This window comes from Corvus kubaryi, unplaced genomic scaffold, assembly GCF_017639235.1.
Source record: "Corvus kubaryi isolate FWS band 111438036 unplaced genomic scaffold, C.kubaryi_AGA036_p1.0 37398, whole genome shotgun sequence".
NCBI lineage: Eukaryota > Metazoa > Chordata > Aves > Passeriformes > Corvidae > Corvus > Corvus kubaryi.
The window spans coordinates 35,673,174-35,691,258 of NW_024581137.1; the positions used below are offsets into that span (position 1 = coordinate 35,673,174).

General features: G+C 39.1%; 1 protein-coding gene across 5 annotated transcripts in view; it reads left to right on the forward strand.

Moving 5' to 3' along the window:
- The window catches only part of CDK6 (cyclin dependent kinase 6), a 139,700-nt gene that overhangs the window by 46,586 nt on the left and 75,029 nt on the right, over nucleotides 1-18,085 (forward strand). For all 5 annotated transcript variants that reach the window (XM_042044390.1, XM_042044391.1, XM_042044389.1 and 2 more), the window contains exon 4: nucleotides 11,259-11,426. In XM_042044390.1, the coding sequence (XP_041900324.1) occupies nucleotides 11,259-11,426 (168 nt within the window). The remainder of the gene's footprint in view (nucleotides 1-11,258; nucleotides 11,427-18,085) is intronic.

Here is an 18,085-nt window from a genome sequence, read left to right on the forward strand (position 1 = left end):
AAAGTTTCTGTGATGGAAGCACTCAAAATTAGGTCCAAACTCTTCAGTAACCCCAATTTCTAATCTGAGAAAGTGACTCTGCTGTCCAGCCACCTCCTTTTCCAGTGTCTTGAGCTCTCATGTATCTGTATAAGCCACAAATATATTTCCTTATATATCAGGAGTTTGATCAGGCCTGTGTTATAATAAGTTTAAACAAGTTTTTCATTAAACAAAAATTGCTGGAATGAGTTTATAACTGTGAAGGAGCCCTAGGAATTAGGTGCCCAAGTCTTACTGATTTTAAATGGTGGTTGTGTTCCTGATCTCTAGGATCCTATTGACTGTTTTTTTCTCAGTTTTAAAAAAGCATAACTTGTTTTCTTGTTGCCGTCAGGTGTTTCATCAAGAGTCTGTGCACTTTCAGTTGCTACTGCTTAAAAAAGCAACTGAGGAGAGAAATTCAAGGAACAATCTTGAGCCTTTTCTGTCTAGCCAAGGATTTGACAGTTTTCAAAAAAGTCTGGGCTGAAAGGTGCAAATCTGCCTTGGATGTATGAGATCTGATCAGCCAAATCCCTTGGGATGCTTCTAAAGGTTCATCCTTTGTTGTTACGTATCAGCATATAAACAAATCAGTATAAACACTGCAGACAGATCCAATGAGAACTTCTGTAGAAATCTCAGTAATCTTGCCAAGGTGTTGATAGACCATTAGGAAGAGTAGTCTGTCATAAGTCTATATATTTACATAATTTGAATGTTGCTCCAGACCAGAATCCATGTGGTCTAAGCTGTTTGCACATGATTTTGAGCACATCAAGATGTTCATCTTTGTTCTGAGGTTAGCCCTTCTTGAGCTTGCTTAGGTGGCAGTGTCAACCAGTCATCTTCCAGGGCCTTCTGCATTATCTCTAATGTTGAAGCTGAAGTTAACAGTCCCTAAGATAAACTTCCAGATTTACTCTTCTAAGATACTTTACCACCTAAGTCCGAAGCTGTTTGTAAAGCATTTTTCTTTATGTATGTGCACAGTGTTGTTTCAGCTTTCTAATCACTGACCAGCTGGCTTGTTAGTGAATAGAGCTGTGGGCCCCTTGCCACATTTCATGTGAGGTCTTGGCTGGGTGGCCAAGCAGGCAGCCTGCAGCCAGTGTCAAAGGAATTCAAGAGGTATTGGCACAGCAGTGTCCCCATTAATTTCTGCTTGTCACATGCTGTCATGCAAGTTACACCAGAGAGGAAATGACCGTTAAAAAAAAAAGTATGCTTGTGGCACTTGGTCCCCTCCAGACGTTATCCCTGAGGTTAAACAAGTGGATACAATTAGCTGCTGTCCACAGACAGCTGCAGGGAAGGAGAAGCCGAGATCTGGGCGCCACAGCAACGTGTCTTTCCTGTCACCGAGGAGTGTCGCCTGTCAACATACGCCATATTTTAACCCTTCATGGAGTTCGAGGAAATTTGAAAGAGCTGTTATGACCAGTGTCATCAGGAAGATGCTGGTAAAGAGCTGTATGTAGTACTGCTGGAGCAGCATTCTTCCTGGAGAAGAGGGTTGGTTTGTTGATACCATTCCTCGTAAGGACTGGTGTGAGAGGCACAGGAGGACAATCAACTCATCAGTGATTGATAATTTACTGTAGTTTGTAGATTCTGGCAGGGAGTGAGACAGTGATTTCTGTGAACTCCTCCCCAAAGCGTACCAAAGTGGTTTAAGGGAGTCATATCCAGCTTTGTGGATTTTCTGGGTGGACTGATTTCTGTGATTACATCAGGAGAGCTTCCACAAGGATTGCAAGGGATGATGTCCCAAAATACAGATGGGTAGTAATGCAGAAACAAAGACTCTGAAGAAGAAGTGGCAGTGATGTCCCACAATGAGAGAAGGAAATAACATACTATTAGGAGCAATCAAAAATCTTTTTTAAAAAACTGAAAGCACTAAGCTCTACTGAGAGGTGATAGAGGTAGGGAAGTCTACACAGTGTTCCAGAACAGATTGACTTAGTCAAGCTAAAGTCTGGATTTTACTTCAGAAGAAAGAGGCTCGCAGCATCAGCTGAAGGAAGAATGTGACTTGTCCTGTCAAGAAACATAATTAAAGAAGCTGTGATTATATGAAAAGTGTGCTCCAGAATTCAGACTGCAGTTTTGCACCAGCTATCCAATATGACCTGCTGTGATGCTTAGATACCAAATTTAGACTGGTGTCAGTCCCTAGACATGTGCTAGAAGGGTCTTCACAGCCAATGCATACAAATCACAGGTGCTATTTCAGGTCATTTGTATGGAACTTTACAAACTGGGTGAGGCAGTAAAGTGTTTGGGGGAATTTCATGGTACATTTTAGTCCTCATCTCTTTTTCAGATGGTATGAGGAATAAAAGAACAGAGCAGTAACAACTTGTCAAACCAGGAAGCTCTGTGAGAAACTGCTGTTTCAAGTACAGTTATAAAAAACTTGTAATAAAAGAAAGGAAGTTTCCCAGAAGGTATTTGGGGATGTACAAAATTGTGATATCATCATCCAGAGATACAAGAAAGAAGTATGGGTGTTTTGCTTATCTAGGCTCAGATCCATAGATTATTTTAAGAGCTGTGCCTTGTGTACAGGGCACAAAGAGTAGAAGGGTTTGAACACTGAAAGAGACTGTTAATCACAAAGTTACATTTACCTGCTGTAAAATTTTTCCATGCGGGACAAATCTTGCTAACAGTGCCACATTTGCCAATTACTGTCAGAATGTTAAAATAAACTTTCCCTCTGTTCATTCTCATGTGTTTTATCTGACAAATACCAGCAGCCAGATGATAAATACTGTGTGTTTCATTTGCATGTCTGGTAATTCCACTTTGATAGGAATTTTTGGTACACTGAATGATGGAACATAAGTAGAACAGTAATTATATAGGTTTCCTTTCAGTCATGCATATTCTTCTCATCAAATGTGAAAAATAGCAGATGAAAAAGTAAAACTTGAATGATCTAGACTGCAAACTGACTTGACAGGTGTTGAGCTATAAAATTAGAAATTGATGTGGAAAGACTTACATATACTTGAATAAAATGCATCCACGTGTGTGCCCAAGCATGTGTATGTACATTATGTCCCCCAGAGATGTTAAGTAGACATGTTACGTATACTGAATTTGGTCTTTGATTCACAGCTACTGAGATGAGCGTGGGAATCTGTCAGCATTAAGATGCTGGTAAAACAGATGTACTTAGATTGGAACTCTTACCAATCCCTAAAATGTTAATTCAGATCCCTATTTTAAGGAGGGTAGACAGAAAGTTACTCAGAGCAGTTTTTTGGACACAGTCAATGTTGTCCTTGTTGTTGACTAAGATCTATTGTCTTAGTCTAGTCCTTCTTATGTTGTCTTTGCTGCTGGTGAACTCTGGTGTTTGAGGAATGTTTGGAGCACTCCAGAGTATGTTTGGTCAGGTTCTCCTGTGGCAGTACAAATTCAGCAGTTCCTTTCTAACTCAGAAGAAAAAGTTGGCCAGTTTAAGCAAAGGGACTAGAATGTGTTAAACCTGCTGTAGTGGCTATGAGTTTAATTCTGTCTACCTACAGGTGCACAGCAAAGGAAAACAGTGCCTCAGTATACTGAAAGCTATGATACACATACATAAAATTCAGTCATAAGTTTACAGCAGTGCAATAGCATTGATGAGCCTCAAAGTTTTTCAAAGACTACCATGGACCTTTGTAATTCAGTTAAAATTTTGCATTTTTCCTGAATCTTGTGCACAGTTGCAGTACTTTTGATTGGGACTGACATACAATGTTCATAACACAGAGGCAGGTCTGTGCATAATAGTGACATTTGCCATTTTTACTAGACTGGCTCTGAACTAATTGACCAATTATTGTATTTCAAAATAATTTTTTTAGGACTTTCTAATCTTGATTACCTTGCTACTTCCAATAGCAACCAAAACAGTCTTCGAAACAGTGTTCTATAGACTCCACCCCTTGAGATATTGTATCTTTTAAATTGCTACACAAGTAATTATAGCCATTAAAAAAATACAAAACACAAAAAACCAGAAAACGCACAAAACCAAGCAACACAACTATTTATTTCACTGTTTATTGCAGTGGACTACTATAGATAGCATTGTCTTCTATGGGATTATTCAAAACATTAAAATGCGTGTACACATACATGCATACTTTCATGAGTGTGCATGTCTGCGGGGTTCTTCATCCTAACAATTGGATAATCCAAAATCTCTTATATGAGCTGTGCTTTCTTTCGTACAAAAGTAATTTAAAATAGATTAGAGACTGTTCATCAGAATATATTTTAACAAATCTTTTAATCTACTCTGAGTATATTAAAGTACATTTTACATGATTAAAATAGTTTTACAATTCAAAGATAATTACACAAGTATTTTGCTTCATACTTAAAAATATATGTAACTTAATTATTTTTCAACAAATTATTTACCTTTAGGGTATCAGCATACAAAACACCAGCAATTATTAGACCAACTTCTTGCATGTCCTTATCAGATATTAATAATACACTAAATGAATTGCTGTATCTTTCTCTGCCCAGTATTTTACTCTATGAACAGAAAATGAACATGTTATCTTGTATAGTAAGGTTGATTAATATGGCTAAGTGAATGGATCATTTGAATTTATTGTTCTCTTATCAAAACAGTAAACATAATTTAAATTGAACATGCTGTGAAGTTCACATTCTTGTGGTACTTCCTAGTTAATTGACAGGAATATCACAGCAGCCTTCCCTTCTGAGGAATGAGCCTTACCCTGTGAATACTTTTATAGAAAGCAATAGGATTAGTCTGAGACAAATTGTTACCAATGTAAAGAAAATTAAGAGCTCTGTATCCTGTATATATTTGGTTGGATCATGGATGAGTCCTGAGAAGCTGTGGTGTGGCTGGAGAAGGCAAAGGCAGCCTCCTCATCCCCTTTCTGAATGCCCTGCAGGGAGACTGATCAGAATAGCTTTCTTCTGAGAAAAGGAACAGGGCGCAAGGGCAGGGATCTGTCTGCCTCTTACTGTGTCCCAGCCACTGCATCCAGCCAGCTGCATGGAGAAGAGTATCCTGCAGCTCCATAGACTGTAGCAAATTGCATCTGCCCCCACCATCACAATCATGGAATTCTAGATAGGCTGGTGTGATGGGTTCCCAGCCCAGGGTGAGGACAAAAATTGAAAAAGAAAATCACTGCATTTAACAGGGAATCACTACATTACTGCTAGTGCCTTCAGGATTCAGTGTAACAACATTAATCATGTCTTTCGCTATTCATGTATCTGTACTGTGTAATTCCTCAGGAATGCCATTGTTTTTTTGGCATTAATTAATGTTGACTGTTTGTTACAAAGTATAACCATAGAAGGGCTGTAATTATTCTGCTTCAAAAATAGGCCCCAGAGAATGGGACTGCTCTTTAAACATTCATTCCAGCATGTGTAAAATCACCCTTTAAACTGGAAGCCATTCAGTGGTTGGGGATTCTATATAACTGAGTAGGATATGAAAGAAGCCTCATCCTGCTCCCCTTCTGCTCTGAGAAGGTCCCGTTTCAGTTAGAGGCAGTGAGCCTTTTCATGAAACTACCTTGACTGATTCATCACCCATTGCTGTCTAAAACTCATCCCCTTTGTTTACACTTGTGGTTGCCTTTTACGCAAACACTCCTACAGGAAATGTTCAGGATGAGTATTCCAACACCTGTCATGTAAAATAGGGACATTCCATTCTGCTCAGCAAAAAGAAAAATGAGTTACAGATAGACACAAACTGTGCAAGGATGTAAGTTGTGAAGGTGCATGAGATACTCCACAGAAGAGTAGGAGGAACGTTAGGAGATGCCAAAGGATTATTGTGCTTTACAAAACGTTAGCATAGAAATAGAGCAAGAAGAGGAAAATAGGCAGTTAAAAAAAAAGAAAAGCCATGTAAAGCCTGTGTGTTAGTACAAATTTAGTGTCTGTTGTAGTTTCCAAGGCTCTCTACTGTGTTGCTTTTATTTGGTGTTACAACTGAGTATATTTGTGGGCTTCCACTGAATTACTCTTTTTGGTATTAGGAACTCCTATCACTGTAACGAAGGGCAATCTGCTTAAATGTTTTTCTTCCTTCACATCGTAGGCAGTGGGGGAAAAGCGTGAGCTTCACATGACGAGCAGCCAGTCATAAGTGTATGTTACCTCAGGGTGCCAGTGTTCTCTGAAGAAATATTACTCTGGTGTTTCTCTTCAGGTTGCATCTTGCTGTGATCCCCTTTACCAAGACAAAACCCAGCATCTTTACTTTACCATGGTGGTGGGTTAGCCTAGTCCAGCAGTCAGACTCCCATCCAGGCGCTCACTGACTTCCTGCACCTCAGCTACAGAAGGTAGAGAGCAACAAGGAGCAAAAAGCTCATGGGCTGAGATAAGAGAGGAACATTGCTTTCCAAGTACCATCATGGGCAAAGCAGGCTTATCCTGGGGAAAATCGACTTAGTCTCATGCCAGTCAAGGTTGATACTTGCTAAATCAGGTGGTGGGCAAAAAAAGGGCAGGTGTTCAAATAACACCTTCCCCTGCTTTTTTCCAGGCTACACATCACTTCTGACTCTCCCCAGCCCTAGCAGCACAGGAGCAGCTCCCCTCTTCTGCTCCTTCCTCCTCACACTGTGCCTACTCTACCCTAGATCATCTCCAGAAGCTGCAGTTCCCTCAGGAATACTTGCCTGCTCCATAAGCTGCAGTGTGGATATCTGCTCCACCATGGAGTACTTTCTTCTCTTACTTCTCTTACTTCTCTCTCTCCTTGGTGTCCCCTGTGCAGTTTCTCACTCCTTTTGTTCTCTTCTCCTCTTTCCCTGCAGCCTTTTCTGCCCTTAAATATATCTTCATGGAGGCACCACCGTCCTGTCTGACTGGCCCAGCCATGCACTGCGGTGGGTCCGTCGGAGCTGGCTGGAGCCGAGGGTGTCTGGCAGGGCACAGCCCCTGGTCTCCCCCGACTGAGGCCCCTGCAGTTCTGGCTGCTGGTGCCTAGGCACTGACACCAAAACCAGCTCCATAGCTTCTTTTGTCTTTGAGTAGGTACTTGAATGTTTTGGTTGACAGCCATGCCATCGTCTTTTGGATTAGGCAGGCAGAATCCTCCAGAGAATCTGGCAGGTCTTAAACAAGCAGTAAGTTGCTGCAGATAATTGACAGGTATTTTTGTGGGAGTCAAGATGGTGGGTGACTCTTAAAAGGATCGGAGTGGTATTTGAAAGCCAGTGGCTTGGAAGGGATTTATGGATCCTGGAAGAGGGTTAAGAGGGGTCAGTGAAGCATAGAGGGGATAGGACAAGGTGGAGACGAAAGTGTGTAGGAAATCAAGGCTTTCTGTTCCTGCTGCCTGAGTCGGGAAATGTGAACCATGAATATTGCCTTTGGCAGAGGCAGAAGCAGCTGCTCAGCCTATCCCAAACCCAGCCCCATCCTTGCTGATGAGAGAGGAAGAATATGCAGGACATATTTCTGTGTACTATTGAGACTCATGACATAATATGGTATTGGTTGAAAAGTTCATCATAATTTGGTCCTGACATTCAGAGCTGATAAATTCAGTAAATGTTGGACTGAGCAATCATCATCAATACCTTACATGGTGGAACAAGCAAAGACGCAGCATTTCCGTAACAAATTTTGCTCCTGTTTCCATTATGAGACTTTTAAAAAAATAAAACTATGTATTTTCCTCTAAAGGAAGTGTACTTGTTCATTGCGTCCCAAAATAGCTCAGTTTTCAATTGAGTTACAGGTAAATATTTTATATTTGCACATAGATGGCATTGAACATGTAGCTTGAATAAGAAAAAGATTGTAAAGCTGTGATTGTCTGAAAGGAATTGCAGTGGGATAATGTATGTATGTGTCTCCAACTTGAGCAACAGCCAATTACCATCAGTTTTGTGATACTAGAGCATGGCAGAAATCTCTAATCTGAAATGACAGGCACATTCTGTGTCTTTGTTTGCAAACATACAATATCCAAAGAACACTGATAGACATCAGTAGAGGTTTGGTCATGACTCATTAGAGCTTGTTCCATCAATCTCCTAAAGCACGAAGATTTGTTGAATAGAATTGATCATTTTTCAATTAACTTTTGAAGTACGATTTTCTCTGTAATGCCAAAGTGTGGTATGCCTGTCTACCACAGAAAATTTCTCAGGGAAAAGCAGACATGGAAAAAACTAATCCTTGAGGCACATGAGGACACTCTTGCAGTTATTTCTAGAACTTGGTAATTGAGATAATACTGGGTACTCGTCACTAATAAAAATGGATGCATTTCCGTTAGATGAGTGAAATTATCCTGATTTAATTAGGTAGTGATCTGGCTCGTGCATGTTTACAGCCTTAATCCAATTTTCTAGCAAAGGTTAGTATCTTCTGATGTTAGTTACAGTGTCAAAGAGAGCACACAGCCCAGACCCTGTCTGATGTTTCTTGCAAGTGGCTGACCAAGTGAATGAAATCATTTTCCAAATGCAAGGCCTAATGGTTTTTACTAGGCTTGTGTGCAGCACGAAATTTTAAGCTGCAGCATTTGTTATTCTGTATTTAAAGTTCATAATAACAAGGCTATGTTGTGATTTTGGCTTCTGCTCTTTTTCTAACTTGCTGAGAATTTAGAAACAGGACAGTAATGAATCACAAATAGCAGACAGTCATTTTACATTCAAGTGCCTTTCTTTACACACATGAAACTTTGGGCTGTTCTTCCAAGATAATTTTGAACTGAAATCTCTTAATACCCATAGTAGTAAGTAATAAGTGTAATCAACAATCCTACCTGAATACTAGAAAATAGCTTATAAGGACTCACTCTGAATTTCCTGGAAGAGGAGATACAGCACTTTTTTCCCTCATGTTGCTCTTCTTCTTTCTAACACCTTTTAAATTTACGCTTTTGCAGTACACTTTTCTGCAACACATCTCATTTTTTTTGTGGGTAAAGAGAACTTCTGTAAATTATATTCATCTTTTGAGTCCGATGGGTAGAAAGGAAGATACGCCAGCTTCCATTGTCAAATACTTTCTTTTTTTACCTGTGACTGGAAGAAGACTCTGAATTTAGAGCCTGAGGACATTGCTTGCAGCTTGAAATGAGCAGAGCAGAATTGTGTTATGCTGGGCTTGAGGAAGAAAGTTGAAACAAAACCAGCATCAGTTGTTGGAAGAATGTTCTTGATATGTTTGGTAACTGCCTGAATGAGTTTACAGAGTTGACAAATGAATAGGATACATGAATGTCACCCAAAAGGGACTTACCAGGGTCTACTGACTAATCTTTCAGTTCTTCAAATATTTTCTTGTTTGATACTATGTCAACCTGGAATAAAAAAGAAAAAAGTTGGCCCAAATTCAGTGGAACAACTAAGTTCATACTTAAAATAACCATACACCTAAATGTTCTTGGCATGTTCTTCACATCTGCAAGACTGATCCAAAGACTTCTAGGATTTGATGAAAGTTAAAATGGCACAGAGTGAGCAGATAATGACACGTATTAATTCTACTGATGACTGAAACCTCCAGAGCTGTAGCCCAAATTCTTACAAATTTCTGACCTGCAAAGAAAAACGATGTAAGTACAAGAGGATTCAATACACTCTGTATATTTCTTTTAAGGGTCCAAACTGTATTATACCAGTTGTCAAAATTACCAGTTCCTGATTTTTCCTGGGGAAGCAAAGGAAATAAAAGGCATCACCTAGCAGAAAATGGGATTCTGAGTTTACCACCTTCCTTCAGAGGTGGTAATAATTTAATACTGTCACAGCATCCATAATTTCATGGTAAAATCTCCATCACTGAGATCTTCAAATAAAAGCTGAGTGCTTTATGAGCCAGCTGTATACAGAAATAGCCATGTTTTATCAGAGGTCAGGTGGGAGCTTCCAAATTTAATATCTATATATTTTATAGTATTTTCTGTAGAGATGATCAAGAAACATTACAAGAAAACAATAGTTTTGTATTAATTATTTAGCAATGTCTGTAAAGCATACCTTAAAAATGTATCCAACTAAACCAATATTATCAAGCTGAATTTTTGAGCTATTTTTACACCCATGTTCAGATATAATTCCTTTCAGTAGTGTGCCTTGAATATTTACTTGCAGCATGCCCAAGTCCATAGAGAAGAATAAAAGCAACCAACTTCAATTTAGCCTTCATCCCTTTTCTCATATTTCATGCCATGCCCTTCTCCAAGATCATTGTGGTTGCTAACAACAGAATTGGAGGACACCCTGCTGCATGGATTATGGAAAGGGTATATGCCACCAGCATATGCAGAAATGCAGTTTCATGAGCTACAGTCAAGTGCATGCAGAAAATAAACTTATTTATCAATATTTTTTCTTTCTTGTTACAGCATCTTCTTGCCTGTTCTGCAAATATAATTTTCAAGTTGACAGTATTCTTTTAATCTGGAATGCAGGGGATTTCTAGTATTTAGTTTTGAGTCTGCTGGTTCATTCTTTTCACATTACTAAGATCAATGTCAAAACATGAGTACAGATAAAATAGTTCCTTCAGCTGTGGAAATGTCATAGAAGATTGTATCATTATAAGAAAACAGAAAGAAAAATCAGAAATGCTGCTTATGTTTATTCCACTGTTTTAGTGCTAAACTTTAATCTAAAGGTAGTTTCTGTCCTATTCAGTAAGTTCTATACAACAGGTTTTGCCAAGTGAACCTTTTCCCTCTATAACATTAAATAAAATTAAATTTGTCATTTAAACAGTTTTTCTGTTTGAAACAGGTCCTTGTGTCTGTTAAAATGAATGGTAAAATTTCACTTCACCATGGCAGGACAAAGCATAATCTAGTGAGAATGCAAAGTGGCGTGTGGTTTAAAGTTAAGAGCAAAAAACTGCTATGTATTTCTCTTACTTGGACATCATTCTTTTGAAGTTGTATGGAGATACAGAGACATACTTTTGCTATTTTTTTTAAGTATATTGATTAATCTTTATACTACTGTTAGTCAACCTCAGATAATTCAACGAGAAACCATACCTTAACTTGATAAGGACATTGGTTCAATTCCATTTGTTCTAGCAGCATCCTGTCTATTTTATATTAATAGTTGGTTTTATCTCCTGTGCACGTATTTAAGTGAAATTTATTAAATTCGTTTTGCAGATTATGGCCAGGGGTTTACTTGTTTGCCTGCCACCTTGTCTTGATAACTGCATATTGATTTCTTCTTTATATGTAGGATATGATGCTTCAGCTGTTTCGGGGACTGGATTTTCTGCATTCGCATCGTGTGGTGCATCGGGATCTGAAACCCCAAAATATCCTCGTAACCAGCAACGGGCAGATAAAGCTAGCTGACTTTGGCCTTGCACGAATCTACAGTTTTCAGATGGCTCTTACCTCAGTGGTAAGTTTCCGCAGGTTTTTATATTCCTTTTAACATAGCAATGTGAACCATGTTTACAATTGAAGTTGTGTCTCTGAAAATAACTGCTTTCCAGCCAGGACTGAAGTTGTTGTGATTACTGTTGAACAAGTAATTAGTTACTTGCGGTACAAGTAGTCAGTTACTGACTGCTGGCTCTAAGTTAAATAATGACTGATTACAGCGGGATAAATATGTGCCAGTTTTCTGAAACTCTCATCAGTCAAGCTTCTGTAGTGATACTGACTTCCTTTGTACGTTTAGTCAGACAGCTACAGTTAAAGTTTCTGAGGTGTCCATTTTAAGATAAAGCTCTTGCTCAATCCCAGATATTTTTCCTGAAAAACCCCCACAGATAATTGTGAAAATGCCACACCATCATGCTCTAATTTTCCACCTCTGTGAATATGGATTCAGTGCTTCCTTCCATATGTTACTGAATGATTCCAAATAGGGTTGTGCTGGAGGAAGCTCAAGAGGACCTGGCAGCCAAAATCACAGCTGTTTCCCAAGCCAGCTGTTAAAGAGTACCCCGTATGACCAGGCCTCCTGCCACTGTTGCCCCTCTCCCAGCTCTCCTGGTTGTCTTTGGCTCAGACATGAGCTCACTTGCAGAAGATTTAGCCCTGTCCTCCATTAATGCTGGAGAAACCCTGCCAGCTCCTCACTTTTTGACCCCATTTCCACGCTTGCTGGCCCTGCCCCCAGAATCAGCTGCTGTAGCTTGGCACAGCATCTCTGGAGCATATTGAGGAGCTGCCATGCTGTGTACATGTTGGGTATCTCTGGGGTTTGTTGCCTGCTCATGATTTTTTTGTTTCCTTTTTCTGTTCTGTGTATCAGAACTGCTATGACAGTAACTCTTACGATAAAGACAGAAAAAGGAGAACTGCTGAAAAAGGAAACTGAAAGAATTCACTTTGCATTTTACGCCATATTGTAGAAATTAGCCTGGCTCATGTTGAAAAAAGCAGTTCATTCTTATTATTAGTTTGTGCAAAGGTCTTCCCATTGTTTTGTGATGTAACTATGAACATCCGGCTTCAGAGTGAATGAAGGCAGGAAGCAACAACAGAAAATTACATCATCTTGGTAAACACAGGAAAGTTTCCTTGTCACATAAAACATACGTAAACCAGTGTGTTAGGGCTAGTCTTTTTCGTTGTCTGTAGGATGTAGTCTAATCCAAAGCTGAAAGAATGTGGCTGTTGAGATCAGGGAAGATTGGTCATGTAACTCAAAACAGACCAAAAGGAGAGACGGGTTCTTCTGAGTTGCTCTTATTTTGTTTCCCAATTATCAGTCAGTAGCAGCTTCAATGAGTGTTTCTATTGATGCGTAAAATTATTTAAGCTAAAACTGCAGAATGTTACAAGGTTTCCAGCAGGACATTTCTGTTAAGTTCTGCATGAAATGAGGAAAAAATATATACAGAGCTGAGCAGGAGTTTTTCCATGATCAGGTAGCCTTCTTAGGAAGGAAGTTCAAAAGACGCAGAAATCTACCACAGCAAAAGACCTGCTTGTAAGAGAACATTGCCAGGATTGCTTTGTAAAGCATGTACATTTGCTCAAGTATCTGATACTTGCATGCTAGAAATCATGTGTTAAAACCCATCAGCTGGTACTCTTGGTGCTGCTGCGAACAAGAGTTGTTCAGGCTGAGGGATTATCCACATGCAAGTTTTTACTGTGTTCGGATAAGCATCCAAGTGTCATTGCAGCTAAGACAGAGTATTAAAATAGTTAAATTATTCTGTGATCAAGGATAAATCAAGTATATGGGCATAGACGTAAGTAATGGCTTTCACACCTAGAACTTAGTGTGTCATTGTTTTCTTATTTAAAAAAAAAGCGTAACCATGACCATGGACTTTTTAAGTTAAAAATTAATAGTTTAAAAGTTAAATTAAAAGTTAATAAATGTTTTAAAACATTTAGTGTTCGACATCTTTAAAATAAACTTTTGTCTGGATACGTAGAAAACTGTAGGGGTGTGTTGCTTGGAATGTGATAAATGTGGTATGGTTTTAAATGTCAATCTTCACTGATTGCTGGTTAGAAACTTTTACTAAATGTGTTTTAGCTATCCATTTTCCTTTTCTGATCATAACTTCTACCTTTGGCTAGCTGCTTAGGTGTGCAAATGCTTCTTTTTTTTACCTCCATTGAAACTTAGTACAGGAAACACAGCTAAACAAAATAACGCCAAACCCCCAAACTTCTGGTTTTTAAACATAAAGACATTCTTGACTTTACCATTCCAAAAATAGTCTAAATTGCAGTTGTTCACCAGGCAGTGAGTAAACCTTCATGGACTTCAGCAAGACTAGCTTGTTTTGAAGTGTTTGCAGTAAAAAAGTGTTGAATTATAAAAGACATGTATATATCTATACATACATCAATTAATAAAACTCATAGCTTGCAAAGGTTTGCTTTGGATAGTGATAGTGCAGAGACCCCAGTGATAAAAGACTATCACTGTGATCAGTACAAAGGCTCTGCAGTGTTTCCTTCAGAGGAGAAGCTTACTGCAAGATAAACTACAAGAATCATCTTTTGAAGTATCAGACCATTCCTAAGATGCATCCTCATTCGTTGCTCACAAAGAAACTCTTCAGCTGGGACAAAAACAGCTTGCCATGAAAGTAGCCCAGTAAAAACTTATCCAGCCCAAGTGCTCTGGGCGCTGCAAATGGTAACTTCAAAGTAGTCTCTCTTTAACAGCCAGTTATTTACACAATGCTGAAGAATCTTTCTGGCAGACCGGTAGTCCAGGCATATTGCTGTCATTTAAAGAAATCTCTTGACATTTCTGTCAGTGAATGAATAAAAGATTCAAACTAGTGTTACACGGGCTCAGGGGGGCAGGGTGGAGATCACTGCTCCCAGCTGTGTTCAGACTGAGACCTGATACGGGTCTGAAATAACAGCACTAGAAAGAATGAGGTTGGGCAGGGATGTCTCAGATGCTGGGTAATAGGGCATGCTTTTGGTTTTGTGCAAAGTGAGACTCTTTCTCAAGTGTTGGTCTTGGCCCTTGGGGAAATTTTGAATAGGCTTTGTGATAACAGAGAAGCTCCATAGGACAGAGGAGGTAGATTGATGTGACTGTAATTTTAGAGTTGGATAGCAAAAGCTAATGAACTGTCACGTTTTTCCTGGTGTAGAAGAATGGGCACTCAGTTCTAACTTTCTCTGAGCAAAGGAGGAATTTGGTGTCTGGAAAATCTGAAGTTGTATTATCAAAATGGAATAATCAATTTATCTATTTCTGTTAACTTTTGACTGCATTAAAGAAAGGAAATGAAGCTGAATCTTGGCATACAAGAATGTTAAGTGAGATAAGGGTATGCAGTTGTGATCAGAGCATCTAGGTGTAGCCAAGGCTGTCCAGGTCTTAAAAACTCGCCCGCATCAGGGTCTTGAGTGAAACTGGCAAAATGTTAGTGTTTGTAAAACACTTAACAATACTTTCTTTGAAAACGGGTGCTTTACCTTAGATGTCAGCACTACTGAGGGGTTTTTTTCCCTGTGAAATGCCAACAAAATTGGTTTATGTCGTCTTTTTTAAGAAAAACCCACTTGTTTTCAGATTTATCCAACACAGAAGGGAAAATACATCACTTTCTCTGCTGATGCTCTAAAAAAAAAAAAAAAAAAAGAGAGGGCACAAAATATTCCGCAGTTACTTTCAGTAAATAATTTTAGATTATGCTAGCATTTTATTTAAGTATTCTTCGGGATAAAAACTTGCCATCCAATTCTGGCAGTCACTTCAGTGCAAATGGTTTACATGTCACATCATGCAAGAACTTGGATTTCATTTTGTTGGTATAGTAGCAAGGGAGCATAAAATAATTTTCACTAACGGGGCTTACTTTGTAAAAACAAATATGTAAGTTAGTTACAGCAGCAAAAACAACACCAAAAATGACAGAAAAACTCTCTTCCAAAGAGGAATGAGTACTTCTCTGTACTTCTCTGCCCACTGTTGCATTGTAATTTTCCAGTAAATGCCCCCCATTAGTAAATAGTTAAAATGTAGACTCTTGTCTGAGCCAGTATGACTGATGAGATCCCATGCAAAGATTTTTTTTTTTTTGCTTTGCCTTGTTTTTTATCTTTTTTTTTCCTCTTTTTTTATGGCCACCTCTTCTGAGTCTCTTGCAGTGCAGCTTTAACCTGAGATACATTGAGGATCCCTAAGTGGACCTGACTGAGCAATCTATTTAAAGTTACCATCAGACATCAGAGGATACCTATGAAATTAAGCAACCACCTGCCACTGGTTAAACTAAGTGTTAAAGAGTGTCCTAATGAAATCAGTAGAAATCAGTACAGTGACACTTGATTTTATCTCATGCATGATTTAATAAGATCATAACTCTTCCCTCCTCTGACAGGTGGAAGTGGCACTGTTTTGGTATGCACTTCACTGTTGTGAGGAAGCACATCACCTGAGATCTGGGCCCTCATCTCCAGTTCTTTCATTATGGTGCATTTGTCTAGTCTACCCAAATGTCCCTGAAAAGGAAAATGAGTCACAGACAGGCACCCAGTGGATCAAAATATGTGGGTTTGAGCTTGCCAGTGCTGTTGCTGCTGAGAGTTTGTGGCTATTTAGAAGTGCAGTAAGATCAAATTTGTTGTCTTCCCTCCTAATACACAGATCTGCATAAGAAGTCCATGTGTCTGGCTTTGTGAAAAAATTAGTGAATTTTTCTGATGTTTTAACATCGGGAGGGATCTTTATTGTGTCCTCCCAACACCCTCTAGGAAGGTTATTTCCATCACATAAAATGAGTCATTTATCTCTGGAGTCATCTTAAGAACAAAAATCATTATCAGCACATTGACGGTAAGGTCTGCAGATGACTAAAAACATTTTAAGATATATTTATGATGACTTGACTCAGATCAGATGTTTACTAAGAAGATGCAGATTTATATGAAAATAACAATGACAGAAGAGATTATTCAGTGTCACAATATTAATCAAAGGGCAGTATGGAAATACACATCAACAGAATTAGGAAATTAGAAGTTTCTTATTCATCTACATTATAATAATGTAAGATAGTTTTCAAAGCCAACTTTATTTTTGTTGCCCATCATAAAAATCTTTACATTTTTAAGGCTTGTCTGGAAGAGTCATACCAGCTGCTCTCGTAGAGACAGAGGGTTTATGACAAGGTTGTTATTTCTAGAGACGTGTTCTAGAAATAATCTACAGGTGCTGTTTCACAGTCAGCATAAGCAGATGTAACATTTCTACTGCTGGTGAAAGAATGGCCCTGCTTTTGACTGCGCACTTCCATCACTTCCCTTTCTTTGGCATTAGTGGTCGCTCCCTTGCAGTCTGACTGAAAATGAACCCTGTAGTTAAAAATTTTCAGGTGGCTTAGTAGATGCAAATCACTGCATGGCCACATGACTGAAAGCACTGACACACAGGGGAGGGTGAGCAGAAAAATGGGGTCATCCACTCCCTAGACACCACTGTCTTAGATTTGTTGGAGGCAGTTGTGAAACCGCATCTGAGTGTTCAGCTGAGGCCTTGAATAACTAAAGTAACTCAAAGGCAGAAATGTTTTTCAAAACCTCACAGCTCATTTGATATATGCTGTTCTGAAGATGAACCAGTCAGCTGGTTCATTTAAGGCTGTTACTGTATCTGACTGTAACAAAGCTTCTAAGGGCATCTGTATCAGTGTTTGAAATATTTCTTACCCCACGGTGCCAAGACCTGTGTTCAGCACTCTGTGCTGTTTTCTCTGCAGCTGATGCCAGGACTCACCCTTGAGACCTGTCAGGAATGCAGAGAATGCAGCCCTCTGCTCTGATTCAGACCCAGGTTTTTCATGAACCATAAAAAGCCTATCTTTTAATCTTTCAAAGAAAGTAAATTATTTCACAGTAAACAAGCAAATCTGCTTCACATGAGAACATTTTCTGTGCCAGAAAACTCCTTCCCAGAGCTGCAAACATTAGAATATATGGTATGTGAGGACAGACTTTGTCTAGACTGAGCTGAGCATCTTTTGCAGCCCTGCAGCTGCACCAGTGCAACCCTGCAGAGTAAATTTACCTCGTGCTGGTGGAAAAAAGGAAAAGAGGTGCGACTTTGAGCACAGTTCATATCAGAACAAAGGAAGTTTCTGCTGGTTGACTATGTGCTCTATCAAAGGATAATGTTCAAGAGAGGATGCTTAGGAGGGAGAGAAGAAACATTTTTCAGCAATCAGAAAGGTAGCAATTTCCAATGCTGGAGCTTGTATCTAGACCATTGCCTATAAAAATTGCTGAAGTACCCATCTTCCATAAACTAATCTGCTTACTTTTTGAGCCATTTCTACTTTGGGCTATAGTTAACTTCAGCACTGTGAGAAAAGCTTTTTATTTTGTTTTAAATCTGACATCTGATAATATTACTTAGGTTCCTCATAATTCTGCTTTTGTGAGGCATTGCCTTTTCACCTCAGGGTGAAATTGGTGTCATTTTGCAACAGCACAGTTCTGTTGGTGGAAGAAAAATGTGCTCAGTGGAAATAGGCCTTCACATGTTGATGTGAAGATAAAATGGCATCTCCTCTCCTCTCCTCTCCTCTCCTCTCCTCTCCTCTCCTCTCCTCTCCTCTC